We start from the raw sequence: 25,641 nt of genomic DNA, 5'->3' as shown, positions 1-25,641 counted from the left end.
CAAGGACATATAAGGTTTTTATGGAAAAGGTGGTGGTATAAACTCCGGAATGAGCTCATTTGATTGGAAATCAGATGTTCTAGTGCCCTTTTTAGGAGCCCCCTTTAAAGCCCTCAGCGCAAGGGTTGTAAGTTATGCCCCGAGGGCATATAAGGTTTTTATGTAACCTTAATCAGAAATCCTAGTGTCGTTTTTTACGATTGAATGATGAAAGGGTGGATACTCCCCCACACCTCGTATTTTCCCGAAATGCATCTTATAGAAACTTTGAGATGACTATTTGTTGTCGTAGAAACTTTTAAAAAGGCTCATTCGATTGGAAATTGGGGGGAAACTAGCCCTCTCCCACGCCCACTATTTCCCCAAACTTATCCAATCAAAAGTTTTATTCCAGAAGTAGAAATACGTCTGTCAAGTCGTGTTGTCATCAGTGCATCATCATCATCATCTGGAGACAAACAAAGCAATTTTACAATAGGAAAATGGTCTTGTGCTTTGTTCCTAATTGTAATCATTGTAATTTGTGGGAACTAAGCTCTTTTTATCCTTTCCCTCAAGATAAAAAGCTAAAAAGAAAGTGGTTTTTGCTATGCAGGTAAGAGCTTAACTATTAGCTCAACTGCAGTAGTAGTGAATGATAGCAGTGGAAAGGACGGTAAAGATACAGACTAGCTACCCATGTACTATTGGGTGCAGAGGTACAAGCCAATAGAACCAGCATTTACAGTGAGAAGAGATTTGTTTGTACTCTGCTTCTACCGAACAGTATCTGTGCAAGTATATAGCTCAGTTGGCTGAATAATATAGAGTAAAAAATAAGTTTTTTTTTTACCATGGGTCGCTAGTCTCCATCTTTACTAATTTTACAGTATACAACCCTTTTTGATTGGCATGCTAATTTCTACTAAGATTCCTTTCAGTAAAGGTGCAGATTAGCTGCCCCAGACAAAACAACTTGTTTTTACTGTAGGCTATGAAAGACTTTTTTTCCAATCACTTACTTGAAATTCATTTGATTTTTTTTTTTATTTTGTTGACTTTTTGACTTGAGAGTACCTTTACAGGCATGTTTGCTTAACTGTACTATTCCTGTTAAGTTAAAAAAACAGCTCAACCAGAGCAGGCTATGCTGCTCTAGGCTATGCTACTCAGTCAATCAGGCTGTAAAATTGCAGAGATATTTCCTGGTAGAAGCAGGATATAATCAACCCACTTCTTACTGTATATCCTGGTTCTATTGAGCCATACCTCTGCGCAACAGCATATTAATCTACACAGTTCGGCAAAAATGTTTCAAAACTGAAAGCAGAATTGATAGATCCACCTGGATACAGCATAGCAAGTCCGAGTTTGCAGAAGATCAGTAGCAAGTCATTGCAGTGCTCTGTGCTATCCATCTGAATCTCCTTATATTTTTATGTATGAGTCCTTTCCACCTGAGTCTCCCTATATTTTCATATATTTTGTATATATGCTAACATCCCAGCAATTGGATAAAATTGTGTTTTTGCCTTATTGATATGAATGCTTTGTGCATTCATATTAAATTAGCTACCCCTATAATAAGGGGTAGCTAATCTGCACCTTTACCAAAGTTATCATAGAATCCCAAACTGAACAAGATTCTGGGCAGGAGATTCAAATGAGGTCCAACAAACTTTCTTTAGCCTTTTGATAAAAGATGCTATTAAAAGGCCAGAACAGCTTAAATATGTTTTGAATTTTTCACCTTCTTTCACCTAACTTCTATTGTCTTCCAAACTCACCTATGCTCTCCTCAACGTCAAGTAATAGTAATTGCATTCATCTAGTTATAGCCCTTCAACCTTCTGTTACCAGAGAATTGCAAAAAGAATACCAAACCAACAATTTCTGTCGACAGAAAATGCTAATCAAGTAAGGCTTAAAAAACGAACCATGAACAGTCAAGTATTGCATTGCACCACAACTACTGTTCCAAGTCTTACTATTAAAATTTTCCATCTGAAGAAATGCAATCTTGATCAAATTGGCAAATTTAGAGAAAAGTAATTTTTAGACATAGACATAGTTTATTAAGACAAGCATGGTAGTACAAGGCTAATTTCCGTCGTCTTTTACAACATGTTAAATAAAATACACTTGCACTTATTATACCACTCAACAAAATAAGAAAAATATTATACAACAAAATAATTTACAGGAGTTAGCCTCTTCTAGGAATTTTTCTTACCGGCATCTTTTTGTTTTTCCTCTATGCTTTTTTTTTAAACAATTTGTCATAATATGTATGTAAACAATTTAACCCTCTCCATAATCCTCCGTCCCAAACCCACTTACTACTCACTCCCTAAGTCAGTAATGTCCCCATAGGTAGCAGTCAAATAATGCTTCATCTACAATAATAAAACCTCTATTCCAGGCGTGCAGATGCAGGAAGCCCTAGGAAAAGTGACAGGATATGTTCATGTTATTTCAAAGATGGAAAGAAGGAGAACAATCCCAGTTTATTCCTCTGGAATAGAGAACATTTGTTTGACTTCCCAGCACAGAAAAATCCCCGCATGATACTGAATGCTGAGGAAGATCAAGCCCTACTTGACACTGGAGGAGAAAGGGCTAGCGGTAGTAACCCTTCTCAGTCTGATAAAGCAAGTGTAAGTCCAAGGAAGTTAATCTTGAAGGTGGATGTGAGGTTGTTGAGCAGCGAAAATGAAGACTTGAAAGAAAAAATAGAGACTCTGGAACAAGAACTTAAATATGCACAAGAAAGACTAACAGTGCAAGTGCTCAGAAACAAGCATGAATTGTGGGGTTTATATTGTGGTTTTCCGAATGAGAATCCATTTACTTTCATAGTTGAAGTTTTGAAGACAATACCCTTTAAATATCACCTCAATTGGAAAGTTGAAACTCTTAAGTTGGAAGAACAAGTATTGATGACTCTGATGAAACTGAGAATGAACCTTCCATTTGAAAGATCTTGGAACCAGGTTTGGAGTCAGCAGAACTACAGTTGACAATGTTTTCAACACGATTGTTCCTGTTCTACATGAAGTACTTTATGTAAACCTCGTTGAGAAAACACCATACCCTTCAGTGATGAAGAATAGGACAACCTTACCTGCTGTTTTTAGTGATTTTCCAAACCGTACATTGATAATTGATGGCACTGGGATTGAGATTGATGTGCCAAGGGGAAATATGGAGTTGTAAAAAGCAACTTACTCCCATTACAAGTCCAGAAATACTGTGAAGGGATTGGTAGGCTTGGCACCTAATGGAGCAATTATTTTTGCTAGCAGTTTATATCCTGGCAGCGTGAGTGATAAAGAAATTACAAGTCTAAGTTGAATTTTGAAGAAGTGCCAACCAGGAGATCTTGTGTTGGCAGATAAAGGATTCACGATTCAGGATATCATGCCCCCTGGTGTTGTACTTAACATCCCTCCATTTCATGTTGGTGGTCAATTTACTGAACAGCAAGTTAAGTTTACCACAAAAATTGCTAGAGCTCGTGTACATGTGGAAAGGAGCATAGAGAGGATCAAGAACTATCGAATTCTTGACAAAATACCCTACCAGTTAAGGCATAAAGCTTCTATGATCTTCCAGCTATGTGCTTCATTGGTAAACTTGCAGAATCCAATAATTGCTGCGGCCTCACCAACCCCATCTGTGGTAGACTTCTTTTCCAATCACTTACTTGAAATTCATTTGAAAATTTTTTTTTATTTTGTTGACTTTTTGACTTGAGAGTACCTTTATAGCCATGTTTGCTTAACTGTACTATTCCTGTTAAGTTAAAAAAACAGCTCAACCAAAGCAGGCGTTTGTTTGTGGTGACATTCTACATGAAACTTTGAAATAAAAGGACGCACCATTTTAATCTTTCCATTTTGGGATGTTTCATATGCAATGGATATAAGTTACAAACAAAAAGCTTGATCTATGCATTAAAATTGACAGTTTCAAGTCAACTTCAAAATCAATTTCTCAAAAGCTTGGTCTGGTGCTTGCTTTTCTTAAATACAACAGATTAGGTGTAGCAAAGAGTAGCCAATAATAACAGAAATAATAGTTTTGGCAATATTAGTAGCGTTTATGTAGGATAAAACCTTAGAGCCAACCAGTGGCATAGCCAGGAGGGAAGCGGCCCGGCCTGCCCCCTTGTAATTTTTCAGTTTTTTTTTGTTTTTTTTTAGAGTGGTTTCTTGCCTGTCCCTCTCCCTTCACCGTAAATCCTGGATCCGCCACTACAATCGATACTGTTTTTTTTGCTTTCATGACTACCATATTAGGTAGACTGACAAGCCGCCTCCAAAACAAAATCCTGGCTACGCCGCTAAAGCCAACCAAAAAAACCATTTAAAAGAAAGTTATGGGCAAAATTTCTTAAGTTTATTTTCAGCTCATATTAAAGGACTTAAATTAGCCACGAATGATTGTAGATAAAAATTAAGACCAACAAGAAAAATATGAGAAGCTCAGATCTTATGAAACTTAAGGGATAAGGGAACGCCAGAAACATTTTCACTAGCACTGAGCAGATATTCTCTTCAAATATTCTGGAAGAAAGACGTAAACATAGATGTTTTCAAGAGCACAAATATTTTCACTCCATGATTCGTCTCTCACTATTTCCAATATTAATGTGCTCTTTTCAGACCAGACACAAAGATCACAAGACCACCAACCAGTTATAAATAGCTGCCCTTGGATTTGGTTGTAATATTTATTACCAAGAGGGTGAGAACGGTCAAGGTAATAGTAGTTGGCACTGTCTTTCTTCAGGTAACTGTTTGATATATGTGTATTCGCACTGGCAACAACACCATCCAGTCTTTGAGTATACGGGCACTTGACTTCCACCAGCTTTTCTGCTGATACAATGCCATCAGGAGATGCACCAAGCATTCCACTTGGGGTTAGAAACAGGCCTGCAGGGGCAACAGTCACGCCAGAAATCTGCTCATATTCCTAGAACGAAAAAGCAAGATGAAAAACAAAATAACTTTTTCTAACATTTAATATTGTTGGTGCTGTTTTCTTCAAGTTTTTCTTTTTACTTTGTATTCCTTAAACGTGAATCTAAGGATAATAAGAATACACTTCTTAGTGAAAATTTTGCTAATTTCTCAGCTGCTTCATTTAAAAAAGAAAAGAAAAAACGAAAAACAAAAAAAAACTCACTAGGACATACGGTCGCCCTTAGAGTAAGTTCAGACGTTTGGGAAAAACGCATGGGATTTCCTATAGGGAGAATAAAGGGATTTTTCCGCCGTCCAACAGAAAACTGTTCGCTAACATTTTTCCCAACAATCGTTTTTCCGCCGTCCAAGTAAAAATTGTTAGCTAACATTGCTAGAACATTTCTCTAACAAATCGAATGCTTATTGAAGGAAATTGTTGGGGAATTTAAAGCAAAATATTCAAAAATAAGAAAGATGGGTACTTTTTATGCTTACAATATTGATAGAGAATCGAGAACTTCTGCTATTTCTTATTTTTTTTTCCTTTCCCCTTTTAGTTTATTAGAAATATCTTTTCTGGTAATCTCATTGAAAAAAAAAATCCATTCTTCCGTTGAAAAAATAGGAAAACAACAAGATTGTCACGTAGTCATAGTAATTTGATATGATCAAAAATCTAACGATTTCACTAAAGCAATCAAATTATAGTTTTTACTTGGTTGATCCACTTCCTCCATACATGGGATAATTTATGTAAATGCACTAAACAGTTACTTTAGGAAATCTTAAGCACTGGTATTATAATTTCGCCTAAATTCAATGTACTTTGCCAATTAATAAAATGTTTTGTGTTTTTGTTTCACTTGCTGGCATTAATAGTTATATTTTTTTTCTATGAGATATGAACATTGAAATATTCTATTGATTGAATTTCAAAGCTTCGTATCAGTTGGGTATTATCAAGCTGAGATAAACTCACAGCAACACTATCTTGGTCAGAATTTTTCTTTGAATTTTCTGCCCAATATCATGTTTCTGCAAATTGTGAGCTAACTATTTCTGTTAGCTAACAATTCTGTTTCCGCTGTCCAAACAAATTTTTGTTAGCCAACAATTAGACGGCGGAAAACCCCCTTAAGGAGAATGTTCACACGTATCCGAACCGCAAAATTGCAAATATTGGCAAAATATTCAAACATTAGAAGTCATGACTGAAGATACCGACTTGGATGTTGCTTCATTAGCTTCTCTATCGCTAATTTAGTCATAAACCAGCCAGGGAACTGTTTATTCTTTTAGAAAATCACCATCTATCTTTGAACTCCATTTATTTAGCCCTGTTTTTGCCCTCTTTGGCCTGTATCCTGTCCCTGATTACCATTTAAATTTCATATTATCTGTTACTCATTTCTTGTAAATATTTCTGAGGGGGTCATAGTTAAGCATTAGAGAAGTTGTCGTTAAATAACATGTGCTTATGTATATGTCGCTTGTTGCTACTCCTTTTTCTCAGGGTACACGGTGCTTGTTGTGGTATAAGCCTCGAGAAGGACCTGTAGGCCTAGAGAAGAACACATGTTAAAAAAGTGACCCTTCATGATTTGCATAATAATTATAGCTTAAACATTTTACATGCAGCTCTGTTGTCTTCCAACCCTCCTAATCAGTGCTTCCATTTTGTTCCTACCAGATTTCCGACTGGTCTGTTTAAAAAGTCTGAAAATTCCGACACCCAACCCCAGAAAATCTGACATTTTTTCTGACATCACACTGGTCCAAAATCCGACAAATTTCCGACTCCAACCAAAAATCTGACAATATTCCGTCGCATAGAAATTTTTTTTTCTCACGAGACCAGATTTTACATTGTCTGTCCTACGGCTCCTCCTCCATCAATGGTAACATATATCTTTACCATTCAAAAAAATCGCACCTTATTCAGATTAACTTTTATTCTTTTTAATCTCATATATTTTAAAAAATTCACGTAAAATCATGTTTTTTCCTCTAATAAAAAGCAAACTTTTATATTTTTTTTTAACATCACTTTTTGTAACTACACTGAACGCACTCCTCTGCTGTCGTGTTGGCTTTTACAATTTTGAGTAATTTTAAGAGCGGAGCATCGACTCCTAAATCAAGGGACACATGTCTCTTTCTTTTCGTGCCAGACTTGGCCTGCACAATTGAGGCAAGGGTCCCGCTTTTGAGTGTGTTTCTATGATCTGTTTTAACATCTTTCAAGGTTGAAAAGAACCGCTCCACAATAGCATTCGAAAATGGTAAGGTCAAAAGGTACTGAACAATGCCGACTATGTTTGAGAACCTCTGAGGTTCACTGAATGTTTTTATTGAAGCCACGTTACGCCAAGAATCACAGACATCTGTCACATTTGGAAGATCAAAAAGCACTATATTCCGCCATTCTTCTACTATCTTTCTTTGATCTCACGACCCAAATTACTAACTTCATTTTGGTGCGCTATGTTTTCACATTTTCAAAACTATGAACCGATGAGTGGCCATAGCAGTCTAGCTCTCGTCTGCTTTGTTGAGAATAGCAAGCCCAGTTATTTGATCTTTCTTGTCTAACCTTATAATGGCAAAAAGTCTCACCTTAACTTTCCTAAGATTAGATCCCAAATTAGAAGCAGAAGCAAAGATACATGTATAAATTTTCAAAATTTTCACCTTTCTTAAGCTAGTGATAAATTTTTTCCTTGTCCAGTTAAAAATAGAAAACAAATCTAGAAAAATTAAAAATCGGGCAAATATCCGTTGTTTTTACTGAAAATCCGACACAATTCCTACGTCTGACACTATTATTTTTTTTTTCGACAAGAGGGCCAAAAATCCGACAATTCCGGAAAAATTTGACATAGTGGAAGCACTGCTCCTAATATAGAAATCTATAGCTCAAATTATATATTTTCTATTTATTCTTTCAATCTCTCCCTCAACCCTAGTACCCATTAATTTAATCAACTGTGACAAAACACAAACTGGAAAACAAATTACAGGCAGTAGAATACATTGAAAATATATGATTTGGGCTGTATATTGTTACATTAGGCTAGTATAGAGCCGCATGATTTCCTCCTGGGTATTTAGACTAAGAGGAAGATCACTTGTACCTGATGCTGCCCCTACTGTTTTTAGTTGGATAGAAAAGAATCCAAAGAAAGTCCCCTTTGAAAAGGAGCCAAAAGTAAGATTGCATTTGTCAAAGCTTGGAGGTTTGCCCCTTCAGTCTGTCTGAAGAAAGCAGATACATAATTGTAGCTTTGTTCATTTCAGTCTTAAGGGTAATCTGTATTTGTGGCAATTCATTAAATGGTGGTAAAAGGGTACTTTTATTTATTCATTTGTCTTGTTTATTTTCTGAAGTTTTTTTTAATATTTAAATTGATATACATTTCTTACAAATTACTTGTTCATACCAGAGATCTTCTGGGTCTCAAAATAACATTTTTTATATTTATTCTTTCAATCTGTCCCTCAACTCTAGTAGCCTACCTATTAATTTAATCAACTGTGACAGAATACAAACTGGAAAACAAGTAGCAGGTGGCATATTACATTAGAAATATGCAACTTGGGCTATATATTTGCACATTAGGCAAGTTGGGGGTAAATTATTGGCTAGTATAGATCTGCATGATTTCCCCCTGTGTATGTAGAATAAGATGAAGGTCACTTGTACCTGATGCTGCCCCTACTGCTTTTAGTTGGATAGAAAATAATCCAAAGAAAATCCCCATTGAAAAAGAGACAAAAGTAAGCTTGCATTTTTCAAAGCTTGGAGGTTTGTCCCTTCAGTCTGTCTAAAGAAAACAGATACATAATTGTAGCTTTGTTCATTGCCATATTAAAGGTAATCTGTATTTAGGGCAATTCTTCAAATGGTGGTAAAAGGGTACTTTTATTTGTTCATTTGTCTTTTTTATTTTCTGTAGGATTTTTTTTTTTAATCTTTAAATTGATATACATTTCTTACAGATTACTTGCTCATACCAGAAATCTTCTGGGTCTCAAAATAAATTTTTTTATATTTATTCTTTCAATCTGTCCCTCAACTCTAGTAGCCTACCTATTAATTTAATCAATTGTGACAAAATACAAACAGGAAAGCAAGTAGCAGGTGGCAGAATACATTGGAAATATATAATTTGGGCTATATATTTGCACACTAGGCAAGTTGGGGGTAAATGATAGGCTAGTATAGAGCTGCATGATTTTCCCCTGTGTATGTAGACTAAGAAGAAGGTCACTTGTCCCTGATTCTGCCCCTACTGCTTTTAGTTGGATGGAAAAGAATCCAAAGAAAGTCTCCTTTGAAAAGGAGGCAAAAGTAAGATTGAATTTGTCAAAGCTTGGAGGTTTGCCCATTCAGTCTGTCTAAAGAAAACAGATACATAATTGTAGCTTTGTTCATTTCAATCTTAAAGGTAATCTGTATTTGGAGCAATTCATTAAATGGTAATAAAAGGGTACTTTTAATTATTCATATGTATTGTTTATTTTCTGTAGATTTTTTTTTTAATCTTTAAATTGATATACATTTCTCACAAATTGCTTGTCCATACCAGAGGTCTATTTGCAAGTTTTTTCCCAAAATTGGAATTATGGGTCTCAAAATAACATATTTTCCATTTATTCTTTCAATCTGTCCCTCAACCCTAGTACCTATTAATTTAATCAACTGTGACAAAATACAAACTAGAAAACAAGTAGCAGGTGGCATAATACATTAGAAATATGCAACTTGGGCTATATATTTGCACATTAGGCAAGTTGGGGGTAAATTATTGGCTAGTATAGATCTGCATGATTTCCCCCTGTGTATGTAGAATAAGATGAAGGTCAGTTGTACCTGATGCTACCCCTACTGCTTTTAGTTGGATGGAAAAGAATCCAAAGAAAGTCCCCTTTGAAAAGGAGCCAAAAGTCAGATTGAATTTGTCAAAGCTTGGAGGTTTGCTCCTTTATTCTGTCTAAAGAAAACAGATACATAATTCTAGGTTTGTTCATTTCAGTCTTAAGGGTAATCTGTATATGTAGCAATTCATTAAATGGTAATAAAAGGGTACTTTTAATTATTCATTTGTCTTGTTTATTTTCTGTTAGATTTTTTTTTTAATCTTTAAATTGATATACATTTCTTACAAATTACTTGTTCATACCAGAGGTCTATTTGCAAGTTTTTACCCACCCTTGGAATTCCGGGTCTCAAAATCACATATTTTCCATTTATACTTTCAATCTGTCCCCCAACCCCAGTACCTATTAATTTAATCAATTGTGACAAAATACAAACTGGAAAGCAAGTAGCAGGTGGCAGAATACATTGGAAACTTATAACTTGGGCTATATATTTGCACAGTAAGCAAGTTGGGGGTATATTATAGGCTAGTATAGAGCTGTATGATTTCCCCCTGTGTATGTAGACTAAGAGGAAGGTCACTTATACCTGATGCTGCCCCTACTGCTTTTAGTTGGATGGAAAAGAATCCAAAGAAAGTCCCCTTTTATTGAAGCTAGGAAATATAGAAATCCTGTTTGTTTAAAAAAAATAGATTGACATAAGTAAGTCTTATTGCACTAAAGCACAAGGGCAATGACAAAAAAAGAGAAGAAAATTAAATTTAAAATACTTAATACTATATAAGTATAACACAAACACATCACAAAATATTACTTCTGTCCTCAATCACCCTCAATTTTTCAATCTTGCAAATCATTCATCCCTCAGTACATTCATCAGCAATATCTCATGACCCACACTCTTGTCCATGCATCCATTATTCAGGCAAAAGGAAGGACCATCTTACTTGCATTTCTTCATCTCTCTTACATTTAATGGGTTTAAAAGAAAGTTTTTGTGGATAATTCAGTACGCCAAATTCAATATTTTCTTAGACCTTTTTTGAACAATGTAAGTTGGTAAAATAGGTTAGATTTTCAGACTTTTTAGTGACCACAGTATTTTTCAATCATTGTTTAGTGCATTAGAATGGATAACCACTGGTAAAGGACAAAAAGAAATATTTTGCAGTTATTAAAAATTACTTACTGCCTGAAAAGTTGGCAAAATCAGAGAAAGGGCTTCTAATTATTAATAATTTCAAAATCTCTACTTTAAAGTCAACAAAACATGTTTGTTTCAAATCAAAAGGCAGCATGGCTTTAAAAATTAATTAATACAAATCATACTTAGAAACCTGATAGTCTCAATTCTTTTAAAAATAACTGCAGATAAAATATTATTTGCAAACAGAACACCAATATGCAAGTATGTATGGTGGTTGTAGACTTTCCAGGTCCAAACTGGAAGTGCTGATCTCCATTTTGTGGTCCTTTAGCCAGAAAGAGCAGTATCAAGCTAGGGACCAGTTATCCTTTCCTTTTGCATGCTCTTCTTGCTTACCTTCCCCAGATTTCTTCAGGTCCTCATTTAAAACTGGACCAACTCTTGCTGAGCTAAGTCAATTCACTGACCCCCTATCCCAATCCAAATAAACTGGCAATGCCAGGAATTAAACTTGTGCTCCTTGGACAAAGGATTCCCAACCCAGAGTGTCAACCATTTAGCCAGGAACACCAATCTGACCAGACAGTAAAATTATTTGAAAAACGAAAATATTGAAATAACAACTCAAGTCATAGTTGCTGCCAATTTCACAGTAAAATTCTGCTTAAGCTACTTTTGGCTATTTTGGAAAGGGGTTAGGTTAGGAAAATGAAACTTCCAAGGAGGGGTCTACATGCCAAAGTATGTCCCAGAAAGGTATTTTGAAGTACCTATATCCACTCCTTCTCCCTCTAAAGGGTCCTGACATCTGATGACCCTTAAACATCTGAATGTCATAAAACTGAAACTTTAGAAATTAGATCTTCTGCCTAAATTAAGTACAACAAAATTGTTTTCAGCTTCACAAATTTGCTCAATCCCACTTTACAAGGTTTTGTACCTTGTAAAGAAAACCTGTTTTGTTCCAATACAATTCCCAAATTTTGAAGAAAAAAAAACATTAATGTAGCTTAAAATTTTACTCAAGTAACAGGAGTTGTATTTTCAGAACTAAAGACAGAGAAAAAGATACTGATAACTGAAAATTAAGGTAAAATTTTGCTTTGTTTAAATTTCAATAGGTCATGTAGGCAAATTTCAGGGACCTCTAGAGGGAGAAGGAGTGGAGGTAGGTATTTCAAAATACCTTCCCTGGACATATATTAGCCTGTAGGCCCATCATTGAGACTTTCATTTTCCTAAGGTAACCCCTTGCCAAGATAGCCAAAAGTAGCTAATGTGGTAAAGCTTTCTAATTTAGTTAATTATTCATTTAGTAAAAATATATTAAGACGCAAATACAAATTTTAGCCATACCACTTTTTATTAAGATAAGGAATATATCCTGCCAAGTTTTGCTTAACGGGAAATTGAGAAATCACCACTTCCTAGCTATTGCGTCGGTTGGTTAAAGGAAGGTGTGGTTGATAAAAATGTATAAAAGATACATTTTATGGGAAGGGGTAGACTGATACTAACTTTATTCCGGACTAACCTCTGGTCTGTTGTTTTTAGAAATACCTTGGAATCTTGTAGGATCATTGTAAGTTTCTAAGTATCCTATTATGTATTATTGTAGTTTTCCGAGACTTGTCGTCTACTTGGGACAGTCAGTCCCAGTAGAAAATATATATCTAGTATTATTATATGTTAACTGAATAAAAATAGTGCATTATAGCCAACCTCTCTACGATCTATCTTTAGTCCCTCGAACATACCCAGTTGGTACGCCTCATTAGTTCGGTCATAGCCTAAGGCACGCTACCAAAGTTTAATTACCTTCGGGCCAGAGTTTACCTCCCCTATAGAGGGAGAAATAAAGGCATCTACGATAACATCACCCAAATACCATAAATACACTTTACAACAACTGGTAGCCATTGGAAAAACTGGGTCAAGAGGACTAGATAAAAATAGTAGACTGAAATAAAATGGCTTTACCAGAGGAAAAAATGACTTCCCTATCAACGGTACTTGAAATTGCAAAAATTATACCAGAATACGCGTGAAATTCAGACGTAGATGAGTTTATCGAAAAATTAAAAATTTTCGACGAACTAACTGAAGCGTTTGAGGATAAGGTCAAGGAGAAATGCGTTGCAGCCAGATAAAAGGGAAGCGCCCTTAAACATTTTGAGGCAATTAAGGAAAAAGAGCCCAATGACATCAGTACTCTAATTGAATTTTTTTAAACAAGATTCATAGAGACAAGCATCTCCGAGAGGCTAAGAACAGAGGTAGTGACATTCAATACGTCAACTAGTATCAGGGAATATGCAGACAAAATTTGTTGATCCGTATGCTTACAATTAGAGAAAGGCGGAAATGCCTAGACAGTACAGAAAGTACAACTACATAATTTTACCCAAGGGTTACCAAAAAAGTTATTAAGACTAATATTATCACGAAAACCTGAAAATTTAGAGCAGACTATAATACTAGTCGAAACAGAGGTAAAAATTGACGAGGCTACGAAAAGGTTTGATCAGATGTCAATAAATAACACAGGAGCCCAAGAAAGTATAAAATATGAAAGGGGACAGAAGAGGGTGAACTTTGAGGAGCCAAATCGTGAACCAAAAAGGCACGAGGAAGGCCAAACCTTCCCATCATGGACTGACCCCTCCCCATTTGACGACCAACCCCATGGTATTAGATCCTTAATCACTTGGAATACCAAGTATTATGAACACCCACCTCCTCCTCCCGAGGAAAATTATAGAGCAAATGGTTGCAGATCAAGAATATATAGAAATAGGTATAGACCCCATGAGGAACGGTAAATTACCAAGTAATACAGGAAAAGATTCAATTTCTATTATTGTGGCAGACCAAATCACTATGCGGCAGATTGCTGGCATAAAATACCCAAAGAAAACCAGACGTAACAAATAAAACACCAGTTTAGTACGTAGGGGGGCAAGAGTTTAGAAAGGGATGGAACAAATAATACTTGGCAAACACCTAATAATATTCCTGAATTTAGCCTAGGCCTAGGAAGCAAACGGTTAACAATACCCAGGGTCAAAGTAGCAACGCTGAAGAAAACTGGGATAACCCCAGAAACTTTTGGCAAAACAGTGGGCATTTAAACGGAGAAACCAGGCTGTAAGGGTCGACAGACCTGTTTCCTTACAAAGACCCCTATATAGTTTAGAATGTTGCGATACAAAAGCAAATAATAATAGTCTACCGATTTTGCTTTGTTTTAAAATTGAGTGTTTTCAAAATTTACTAGATACAGGTGCATCTAAATCATTAATTCGAGAGGAAGTTTTTAAGAGGTTTCCTCCTAGTGTCAAAAATCGCGTAAGCAGATGCCAGAATACCCTAACATCAGTGACAGGGCACAGGCTGACAATTTTAGGAGAATGTACATTTAAATTTAGCATAGGGGATAAAGAAATAACGGTAACAGTGATTATATGCAAGCAGCTACCATTTCCTTGTATTCTAGGAGTAGATGCCATCAGAAAATATGGGATTGTATGGGAACCCATATCTGATACAATAACCATAAACCAGGCAAATGGAAATAAAAGGCAAATTTGCATAACAACAGATAACGAAAGTGAAGATTTGAATCAGAACCTAAAAATAAGCGGAAAAATAACAATATAAGGGGGAACGACTTCTCAAGTTCTAGTGAAATCAATCACAGTAGAAGGAACGCTTAAAACCATAGAAATGATGATAGGAGGATACACCATAAAAGAATACTCCATGCTTTTCATGAAAAGCCAAGTTATAAAAATTGAAATAGTTTAGCACGCTTAGAAATTTCAAATCTAAGTAATAATAAAGTAAGACTGAACCAGATAGAACTTGAATCAGTGGAAAAGATTTCAAATTCAGAAATAAAATATCTAAACAGTCCAGAATTAGGCGTAAATTTCACTAGCTACGAACAATTATCCTCATTGCAACCACAAGAAAAGTATGGAATGTCAGAAACGGATTTTTTGCAACAATTTGATTTAAAACATTTACCAGAAAATGTAAAAACTTGAGTTGAAAATTTTCTTTGAGATCTCAAATGGACTTTCACAAGACACAAAGCGGATTACGGATTAACTCACTTAATCACTCACAAGATATCAACAGAGGGCCCTCCAATCAGAAAATCACCGTATAAAACACCTTATCATTTAAAACCATAACTAGAAAGCCAAATAAGGTAAATGGAAGATCAGGGAATAATTAAAGAAAGTGTTAGCGATTGATGTTTTCCACTAGTAATAGTCAGGAAAAAAGATAACACCTGGAGATTATGTATAGATTTTAGAGTACTAAATGCCGTCACGGTGTGATGAAGTTACCAAGAATTGATACAATTTTAGATTCGCTAGGAGGTTCAAAATATTACACTAGTTTTGACTTAATAGCATGATATTGGTAAATCACTTTAGATGAAGAAAAGAAGCATAAAGCAACAATATTCGTAAACGACGGACGAACGTTCTCATTTGAACTTATGCTTTTTGGATTATCATTTAGTCAAAATTTTTTGAGTTAACTAAACAATTTGATGTTAAAAGATAACGAACCAGGAAGGAAAAAAGATACCTTGGCTTAATTAGATGATGTAATTTTGTTTAATGAAAACCTGGAAGACCACTTGGTCGGACTTAGAAAAATACTGGAAAAGTTTGAAAAGCAGGCTTAAAATTAAAACTAGAAAAGTTAAAAATAGTGGTACCAAAATTAGTTTTTCTTGGACACCTGATAAACCAAGGTACTATTTCACCGTATTCAAAAAAATTTACAGCCATAGAAAATTTACAGCCTCCTAAAGATAAAAAAAGCTGCAAATGAGTTTGTAGTTTTTTGAGATATTTCAGACGATATATTAAATATTACGCAACAATGGTGCAACCTTTGACAAACCTTTTGAAATAATCAGGTAGATTCGAATGTCCAGCGAACGCAAAACAAGCGCTTAATGAAATAAAAAGGCAATTATTACTGGCACCAATACTTAAACTACCAGATTTGTCACAAGACTTCTGTTTGCAAATAGATGCTTCGGGGTGCGGTATAGGAGCCATATTATTAAACATAAATTCTGAAGGAGTAGAATCAATAGTCCAATACGCCAGCAGGTCACTGTCGGAGGCAGAAAGGAAATATTCGACAGTTGAAAGGGAATGTTTAGCAGTTGTAGTTTTTACAGAATATTTTCGACAATTTTTACTTGGGAAAAAATTCATTTTACGCGTAGACCAAAAATCATTAATTTGTCTACATACGATGCAAAGTACTTCAGCCTGGCTTACACGGTGGATACTAGATCTGCAAGCATATTTATATACCCAATATATATAAAGGGCCGTACAAACATTTTACCAGACTATTTGTCACGAAATCCAGATACGGAAGGAAATTTGATAACAACCATCCAAAATGAACTGTGAAGAGCTAGAAATAATATCTAATAAAAATATTTCGAATTATCAAGATAAAGATGATTTTCGTTTAGCGATGAAATCCTTTTTATCGAAAGGAACGGAACTGCCAGAGCACTTTAAACATTTTTTAAAGGACTTAGATAATTTTGATCTTGACGAAAGTAAAAATCTTACAGATGGCACATGGAACGAATGGCTGTCACATGGGAGAAGCAAAAACTATGGGGAGGCTAAAAGGAAATTTTTATTGTCCAAAAATGTACTCAAAAGTAAAAGCTTTCATACAAAGCTGCCAAGAGTGTGAAAAACAAAAGTCGCCACCAAAGACCCCTAGGGCCGACTTAGGTCTCTACCCCACCCCTTCAGGGGTAGGAGAATTAATTTCAATAGACATTTGGGGATCAGAAGGAAGTTTACCAGTTTCCATGAAAGGAAACAGGTGCGTATTAACCGTAGTCGACCATTTTAACTCATACTTATACACTTTTCCAATTAAAGACGAAAAGACAAAAACCACTGCGAAAGTTTTGGTCAATCGCCTATTTTTGGAACATGGAATTTTTCCTAGTTTTACTTAGCGACAATGGGCCATGCTTTAGAGCCAAATTATTAGACGAAATTACAGAATATCTGGGTGTGAAACGATGGTTTACAGTGTCTTATATGGCAGCAGCTAATGGAAAGGTTGAACGTAAAGATAGGGAATTAGCTTACCTGCTGGGAATACATGCAAGAGAGGAAAAAGAAAATTGGAATGAACAATTACCATTTGTAGTCTTTGCAATAAATACGGCTTTTTCACGTTCCTTAAAAGAAACGCCATTTCTTTGCAACATCTAATAGTTCCCAGAATTTGTTTAGATGAAATACAGATTTATAGTATATGTTACAACCAAGAATAATATAAGCAAGAAATGGTGATGCGAATGAAAAAAGCTATGGAACAAGTTAAAGACAATCTGAAAGATGAGAAAACAGAACAAAAAGAAAAATATGACCAAACAAGCAAAAATAAAACAAATTACTGTTTAGGAGACTTGGTTTACTTATGCAAAACCAACCTGGAAGGAACAAAAAACTTAAAACCGAAATGGCATAGGCCCTACTGGATTGTAAAAATTCTACCAAATAACTTAACATATTTTCTAAAGCATCAGTATAAGGACGAAGAAATAGAGGAAACAATACAGTATTTATAAGAAGACCGTGTGAAGCTTATGACATATTCATCGAGCGAAACGGTTGGGAAGAGAGGTGGGGGTGTGTAGCTTAACAGTCACTACAAGAAACTAGACCCCAACGACAGACAAGAGAGAATAATCATTGTTCATTGCATGCTAAAAAGGAAAAACATCAAACACAACATTATGGTTTAAATTATAATGAACCAAAGGTGAAACCCAAAGAGGAAGACAAATTGGAAGGAATCAATGAATTATCTGATTTTCATACATTAGACTCACCTACAGTCTTAACACAAAAATGGCTTTTGGACCAAACGCCATCTACCAGACGCGAGCTAACAGAATGTGACACCGATAATTCTTCTACAGAAACCGATATCACTAAACCTGGGCCATCGTTAAGAAAACCCTCCTTAAGAGAGAAATTATGGAGAAAAGTAAAGAAACCAGAAGGACAGCAACAAGTTCCTTCGTCAGCAGCACAAGTAGCGAAATCACTTATGAAAAAGGCCAAACATCAGGAGAAACAAAGATTAAAGATAATAGACCTGGCAACAAAACCACACTCGGATTCAAGGCGTTATGAACCACACTCTAAAGACCACGGAAAACGCGTAAGTACTATAAAAAATAAAAAAAAACGTTTTAAGTCCGAAAATTGGATTATGAGGCAAAGACGGGCATAACAAGTGTGTCCCCAAGCCGATTAAAATTTACATAAGACAATTATAACGGAAAAAAAATAATAAATAAAAATAAATTTGGATTGGGATAGGGGGTCAGTGAAGTGACTTAGTTCAGCAAGAGTTGGTCCAGCTTTAAATGAGCACCTGAAGAAATCTGGGGACGGTAAGCAAGAAGAGCATGCAAAAGGAAAGGATAACTGGTCCCTAGCTTGATACTGCTCTTTCTGGCTAAAGGACCACAAAATGGAGATCAGCACTTCCAGTTTGGACCTGGAAAGTCTACAACCACCATACATACTTGCATATCGGTGTTCAGTTTGCAAACAATATTTTATCTGCAGTTATTTTTAAAAGAATTGAGAAAATCAGGTTTCTAAGTATGATTTGTATTAATTAATTTTTAAAGCCATGCTGACTTTTGATTTGAAACAAACATGTTTTGTTGTGTTTAAAGTAGAGATTTTAAAATTATTAATAATTAGAAGCCCTTTCTCTGATTTTGCCAACTTTTCAGGCAGTAAGTAATTTTTAATAACTTCAAAACATTTCTTCTGGTCCTTTACCAGTGGTTATCAATTCTAATGCACTAAACAATGATTGAAATATACTGTGGTCACTAAAAATTCTGAAAATCTAACCTATTTTACCAACTTAGATTGTTCAAAAAGGTCTAAGAAAATATTGAATTTGGCCTACTGAATTATCCACAAAAACTTTCTTTTAAACCCATTAAATGTAAGAGAGATGAAGAAATGCAAGTAAGATACCTACCTCCACTCCTTCTCCCTCTAGATGATCCTGAATTTTGCCTACATGACCTTTTGAAATTTTAACAAAACGAGTAAAAAGCCTCTAAAGAAATATTTATATTTTCTTTCCTTTAATCGGTATGTAAATAACATCAAAGTTTTCCTTCAACTATATTTCGCCAGTAAAAATTACTACCGTCACGTAGAAAAGAAATTTAAAAATTTTTTTAGCCTAAATACTCGTAAGTTCCCAGAAAAGAAATAAGCTCCGATCTAAAGTGACATCATAGCTTCCTGCAAAAATTTTTTCTCAAGGACGAAATAAAACTTCGCGAATGGTGTATTGACAAGACTTGTCAAAAAGAATTACGTTCCATAAAAGAAAATAAGTAAGGCCACGTAACTTTTAAATGGTGTAGTGAAACTAATTGAATTATACATATGCAGAACCAACATTAAAAGACGATTCTTTTGATAGGTATATTGAAAAAAATATATACTTTTTGGGGGATAATTAAAAAAAAACGAAGGAGGTTAGTCTACTGAAATAGAGTCATTAGAAGCTAGCAAATTTGGAATGAACTCAATCACTGCTGGTCTCTCGTTGTTAAGTAAATGCGAAGCATCTACTAACCTTTGACTCTCTGAGGTGACACTTTCAGTCGAATTTGAAAAAAATTGTTGTGGAGAAATTTAAAAATAATTATATTGGGAAAGGCAGCAAGAGTTTACATTAAGTGCACGCGACATATAAAAGCTAGCTGTAATCTTGTTATAAATAGTAGAAGATATAATAAATTAAACGCTTACCAAATAAGGACAGTATTTATAAATAAGAAGCCGTAGACAAATGAGTCACAATTTAAAAAGTATAACAGAGTAGAAAACAAAGTTTTTCTCAGGTATAAATAATCTCACATATTAAATACATTCAGGACGCACCATTAACAGAAACAACCAGGGCGAGGATATTGCAGGTGAAAGACACCAATGACAGGACCATTGGCATTTAAAAAAAAACTGCTAAGCGTCTTGCGATTGGGGGGGATCCACCAGGCTAACCAAATTGATATTAGAAATATCGGTCAAACTGGAGAAGGTTTGAGCTGACTATTCTATATAAAACTATATAAAACTAAGGCGCAAATTAAACTGAGGATAAGACCAGACGCGAATAAAATAAAAGATAAAAGGGAAACGACAATCGGAACTGATAACCCCTATCTCTAAACAAAATTTGGCACGAATTAGGCATTATTTTTTGTGTAAAGTACCGTAGATAAAGAATATGAGTTTGCGATGATAACCACACAATTTTTCAAAAATCAGGATATCGTAAAAACGTACATTTTTATGAAGAAATGAGAACTAGCAAAAGTAGGGCAAAACTCAATTAAAATGTTCTACAAAAATCAGCTGAAAAAATACAGTACTTTTCTAACACAAACACTTTTTGACAGAAAAATTTGAATAAAGCCAAAAAAATACAGGTTGCAAAAATTAGACACCCCCCCCCCTTAAAAATAAGGAGATAATGAATTTGACCATAGAAGGGCAATTAGCATAAAAACTTGTAAAAGTTATTTAATAAAACATGAAACATATAAATATAGGCTTAGAAAATACCTATCTTACTGGAAAAAACGTAATAAAAAATTGAAAAAAAACCATATGCTTAATTGAAGTAAAGAATAAAAAAAGGAGAAGTGTTAAAGTTGAAAATATAGCCAGACGAAATTAAAAGGAAAAGAAACTGATTGGAGTCAGTTAAACTCTGTTATACGCACTTATTGATCTTCGCCGAACGAAACTAGTATGAAAATTGTACCAAATAAGTACAAAATAAGTAGCATTAATACTACGGAGCCACCGTTACAGTGGTTATCGCGGGCCAAGATTAATGGAAATATTGGAGATATGCTCCATGTAGACAGGGAAAAAAATTGCTCTTTTATGTGGGAGTCGTTTTCGAAAAAAAATGACTAGCATGGCATATAAAATTAAAAGTAAGGCACATAATACTCTTAAGAACCTAAGTTGAAGTCGAAACCTAAGACAAGACCACTAAAAGTTGGGAAGTTAAAGTGACAATAATCATTGTCACTTGTATGTCAAAAAAATAAATTACTGTGACCCATGAAGGCACGGTATTTTTTTTGCAGAAGGGCCACTTTGTTTGATAAAAGAATAGCCAAAGAGAAAACTGTGGCCACAAATCAAAAAAGTGTGGCAATACTATAAATAATTAATTATTGTGTGTGCAGGTTCATAATAGTCCTATTAGCTGTAGCTGATGACAAGAGGACCTGGAAACGATATAAGGAGCTACCAGAAGGCAGCCCTTGTAAGCAAACCTTTAGAGTACAGGCACGAGTCAATGGATAATGGCTAACAGGTAAAAGGTGAACAGCAAAAATTTTTAGCTTATCAGATCTAAGCTGTAAATGGAGCCTTATCTCAAAAGGACATTAAAGCTGAAAAAAGCGAGATTACAGAGAAAAACGTTATAAAGCTGTCTCTCGAAAAATTCGAAAAGAATTAAAAAGCTCCAAAGTCTTAATAAACAAACAGGCATATAGTAAGCTAATGACAGTTAATGACACAAGGGGTTCGAAATAGAACCAAAGTTGTAAAACAAAGATAAAAAAAATGTATACAGTTATATACGGAAAAGTTATATAGTTGTATTAATGTAATTAAGAAAATATATACAGTTATAAATAAATTATGAAAAATCTTTATAAATATGGAATTGTTATCATATAAAAAAAATTTGTAAATATGTAAATTTTAATAGCAAAATCATGTTATATGAACTATTGCCAAGCCCTTATATAGAGGCTAATCACAGTTCTCAATTATAGTGTATAAATCTATTAGTTAGGGAAGATTTTTTTTTATTTTAAATTGCAGTTAAGACTTATCGGATAAAAGTCTTGACGGGCTTATTTAAAAGTTGTACAAAGAATAAATATTGCAATGATTAAATAAATTATTAGGGTACATAATTATTATTTGTTTTTAACAATTAAGTTATGTATCAGCATAACTTCGGTTAATATATATATATATATATATATATATATATATATATATATATATATATATATATATATATATATATATATATATATATATATATATATATATACATATATATATATATATATATATATATATATATATATATATATATATATATATATATATATATATATATATATATATATATATATATATATATATATATATATATATATATATATATATATATCTCTCTCTCTCTATATATATATATATATATATATATATATATATATATATATATATATATATATATATATGTATATATATATATATGTATATATATATATATATATATATATATATATATATATATATATATATATATATATATATATATATATATATATATATATATATATATATATATATATATATATATATATATATATATATATATATATGTATATGTATATAACCTAAACTATCCATGTAAATATAGTGAATTAATATGTTGAGTATTTGTTTTTTTTTTATTTTTATATTATTCAAGAAGTATTCTACATTAATACTTTATAAGCAATTAACAAAACACTAATTGGAATTAATTCCAATGCTAGTCTATACTGTGTTTTATTTTTTTAATGCTTTAAGTTTTAAACAGTAGTTAAATATCCTATCTAGTTTTGCGACTTAAAAAAAATACTTGTTTAAGTTATTACACAATGCTTATATATATATAATATGTTTTTAAATACTTTAAGTTTTAACTAGTGATTTAATGCTATATGTAAATATTTGACTTTGAGTCAACGTATAAATATATTTTTACTGTGAAACAATCTGTTCAGTGATTAATAATTATATATTAAGAGTAAAAAGAGGAGAAAGTAATTAAAAGTAATTAACTTTCGTAAAAAAAAAGAATGCAGTGATATATACAAATTTTGAGTGTTTCTTTTTACTATATGTAGGTAACAAATTATGCTTTATGTGTATTCTAATGTGAATATTTATTTTAGATACAAGCTTAGCTTTTTTTTGGAAATCAAATTTTTCGTAACATCCTTTCGGATCCATTTTTTCAATCATTTTTTGACGCATTTTGGAAAGTAACAAATTTTGAAGCCACTTCAAATGTATCCTGATACTAACATCTCATACCATCAGAAACCAAACCATACCTGATCAACTAATATTTTGGAAACTGTATGCAGTATTACAGACTTTACTATAAGTTCACCAGAAAGTGAGATAAAATCAGAACTTAATTTAGGCCTAGAGAATGTGCTACATAGCCCAAATGGATTATATTATTGAAACATGTGAAAATGTTTTGTGCTGGAAAAATATGTGAAAATTTAAAAAACCAAAAATGTTATGTGTAATTTATCCAAGGTAATTCTAAAGCGAAAAATAAACTGTGTATCAACCATATCACACTGATAAACTAGATTATTTATGGGAATTAACTTTGAACTCAAATAACTCATAAGCTTTTCTAATATAACTTGAAATATAATTTAAGCAGAACCACTAATATTATATTTAAGCTTCTTGTTGTCAAGTTAAAACAGAAAATGCATATGAAGAAGGGTAAAAAGAGTATTTTTCAGTCCTAGAGACAGAGAAAAAGAGAAACAAGTATGAATTTTAAATTGAAATCCTTCGACAAAAAAGAACATGGCCTATATTGGACCAGAAACATGACCCCAAGGAAACCCATTGAGGGTATATGCACATAATGACCCAAAGATGGCAGTATAATAGCTGTAAACAAAATTAAGTTGTTTTAAAAGTAAAATATTGAGAATTGGGACAATTCTTCTTTAAATGGGAAGTATTTTGGTAAAGCTTTCTAATTTAGATAATTATTAATTTAGTAAAAATATATTAAGACGCAAATACAAAGTTTAGAAATACCACTTTTTATTAAGACAAGGAATATATCCTGCCAAGTTTTGCTTAACGGGAAATTGAGAAATCACCACTTCCTAGCTATTGCGTCGGTTGGTTAAAGGAAGGTGTGGTTGATAAAAATGTATAAAAGATACATTTTATGGGAAAGGGTAGACTGATACTAACTTTATGCCGGATTGACCTCTGGTCCGTTGTTTTTAGAAATACCTTGGAATCTTGTCGGATCACTGTAAGTGTCTAAGTATTCTATTATATGTTATTGTAGTTTTCCGAGACTTGTGGTCTACTTGGGACAGCCAGTCCCAGTAGAAAATATATATCTAGTATTATTATATGTTAATTGAATAAAAGTATTGCATTATAGCCAACCTCTCTACGATCTATCTTTAGTCCCTCGAACATACCCAGTTGGTACGCCTCATTAGTCCGGTCATTGCCTAAGGCACGCTACCAAAGTTTAATTACCTTAGGGTAATTAAATATATATCTAGTATTATTATATGTTAATTGAATGAAAGCATTGCATTATAGCCAACCTCTCTACGATCTATCTTTAGCCCCTCGAACATACCCAGTTGGTAAGCCTCATTAGTACGGTCATTGCCTAAGGCACACTACCAAAGTTTAATTACCTTAGGGCCAGAGTTTACCTCCCCTATAAAGGGAGAAATAAAGGCATCTACGACTACACCACATAAACACCCTAAATACATTTTACAACACTAAAGTAGAATTTTACCTGACCCTCTAGAGAGAGAAGGAGTGGAGATAGGTACTTCAAAATACCTTTCCAGGATATATATTTAGCCTGTAGACCTATCCCTGAAAGTTTCATTTTCCTAACCTAACCCATTTCCAAGATAGCCCAAAATAGCTAAAGTTGAATTTTACCATTTTCACTACTGCCCCATAAACAGTATATTTTATTCAGATAAATTAATTTCAAGACAGGTATCAACAAAACTCCATCAGGGATTGTATTTATTTGAAGATACAATCTAGCACTGTGAATGCCTAGTTTTGCGACTAGTCATTTTAGTCATGAAATAATAATACAAAAAGAAATTTTATATTTCCCAACAATTGACATGTTTCCAAATTTAAAAATTCCGTCCCAAATTCCCAATCACTTCAGCCCTCCGTACGGAAAAGCTAGAAAAAAATCCTAGCCAAATTCCAAATGGGAATTACGAAACTCTCTACCGGAATTCCCATAGGAGGAATGGGAATTCCTGAACGTCTGAACTTACCCTTACATTCAACAATCTAAAAATAGACGAAAGGACACATTTACTTGAGAAAAGCTGAAGATGTTCGTCTAAAAGAAACTACCGACCTATGTTAATACTAAAACCTTTCGTAGATTTTTCTGACATTTCCTAACAAAACAGTGCAGAAAAAGTGAAAAAAAGATAGGCTACTAGCAAGATTTTCTTAATATTTTTTTTTTATTAAACAGCAGTTCAAAAACCAGCGCCATTATGGTTATTTTTGGCTCGTTTTGCCAGGTGCTACCCAAACAAAAAAATTTGCTTTCTAGATCCACCTCTTGTGTTGGACAGTACTGCTTCGAAGGTGGGAGTCAATAGATCCGGATAGGGGGTTCAATGAAAAACCTTAGACTATCAATTAGACAGACAGATTAAAT

General features: G+C 33.8%; 1 protein-coding gene across 1 annotated transcript; it reads right to left on the bottom strand.

The window, feature by feature from the left end:
* Positions 1 to 3,419: 3,419 nt before the first annotated feature.
* LOC148941783 (uncharacterized) lies at positions 3,420 to 24,351 on the bottom strand. Its single transcript, XM_089103341.1, has 2 exons — positions 23,997 to 24,351; positions 3,420 to 4,959 (listed from the first exon to the last, which is right to left on the bottom strand). The coding sequence occupies exon 2, from the start codon at positions 4,894 to 4,896 to the stop codon at positions 4,516 to 4,518; it is 381 nt and encodes a 126-aa protein (XP_088959467.1). The 5' UTR covers positions 4,897 to 4,959; positions 23,997 to 24,351; the 3' UTR covers positions 3,420 to 4,515.
* Between the last annotated feature and the right edge of the window lie 1,290 nt (positions 24,352 to 25,641).

This window comes from Artemia sp. Qi Xiang Cuo, chromosome 17 (genome assembly GCF_049724085.1).
Source record: "Artemia sp. Qi Xiang Cuo chromosome 17, ASM4972408v1, whole genome shotgun sequence".
NCBI classification, from domain to species: domain Eukaryota; kingdom Metazoa; phylum Arthropoda; class Branchiopoda; order Anostraca; family Artemiidae; genus Artemia; species Artemia sp. Qi Xiang Cuo.
The sequence above is the reverse complement of the archived record's forward strand: the minus strand, read 5'-3'. Positions and strand labels throughout refer to the sequence as shown.

Excerpts from the sequence above, each read along its gene's own strand:
- LOC148941783 (XM_089103341.1), bottom strand. The coding sequence starts at position 4,896 with ATGCTTGGTGCATCTCCTGATGGCATTGTATCAGCAGAAAAGCTGGTG.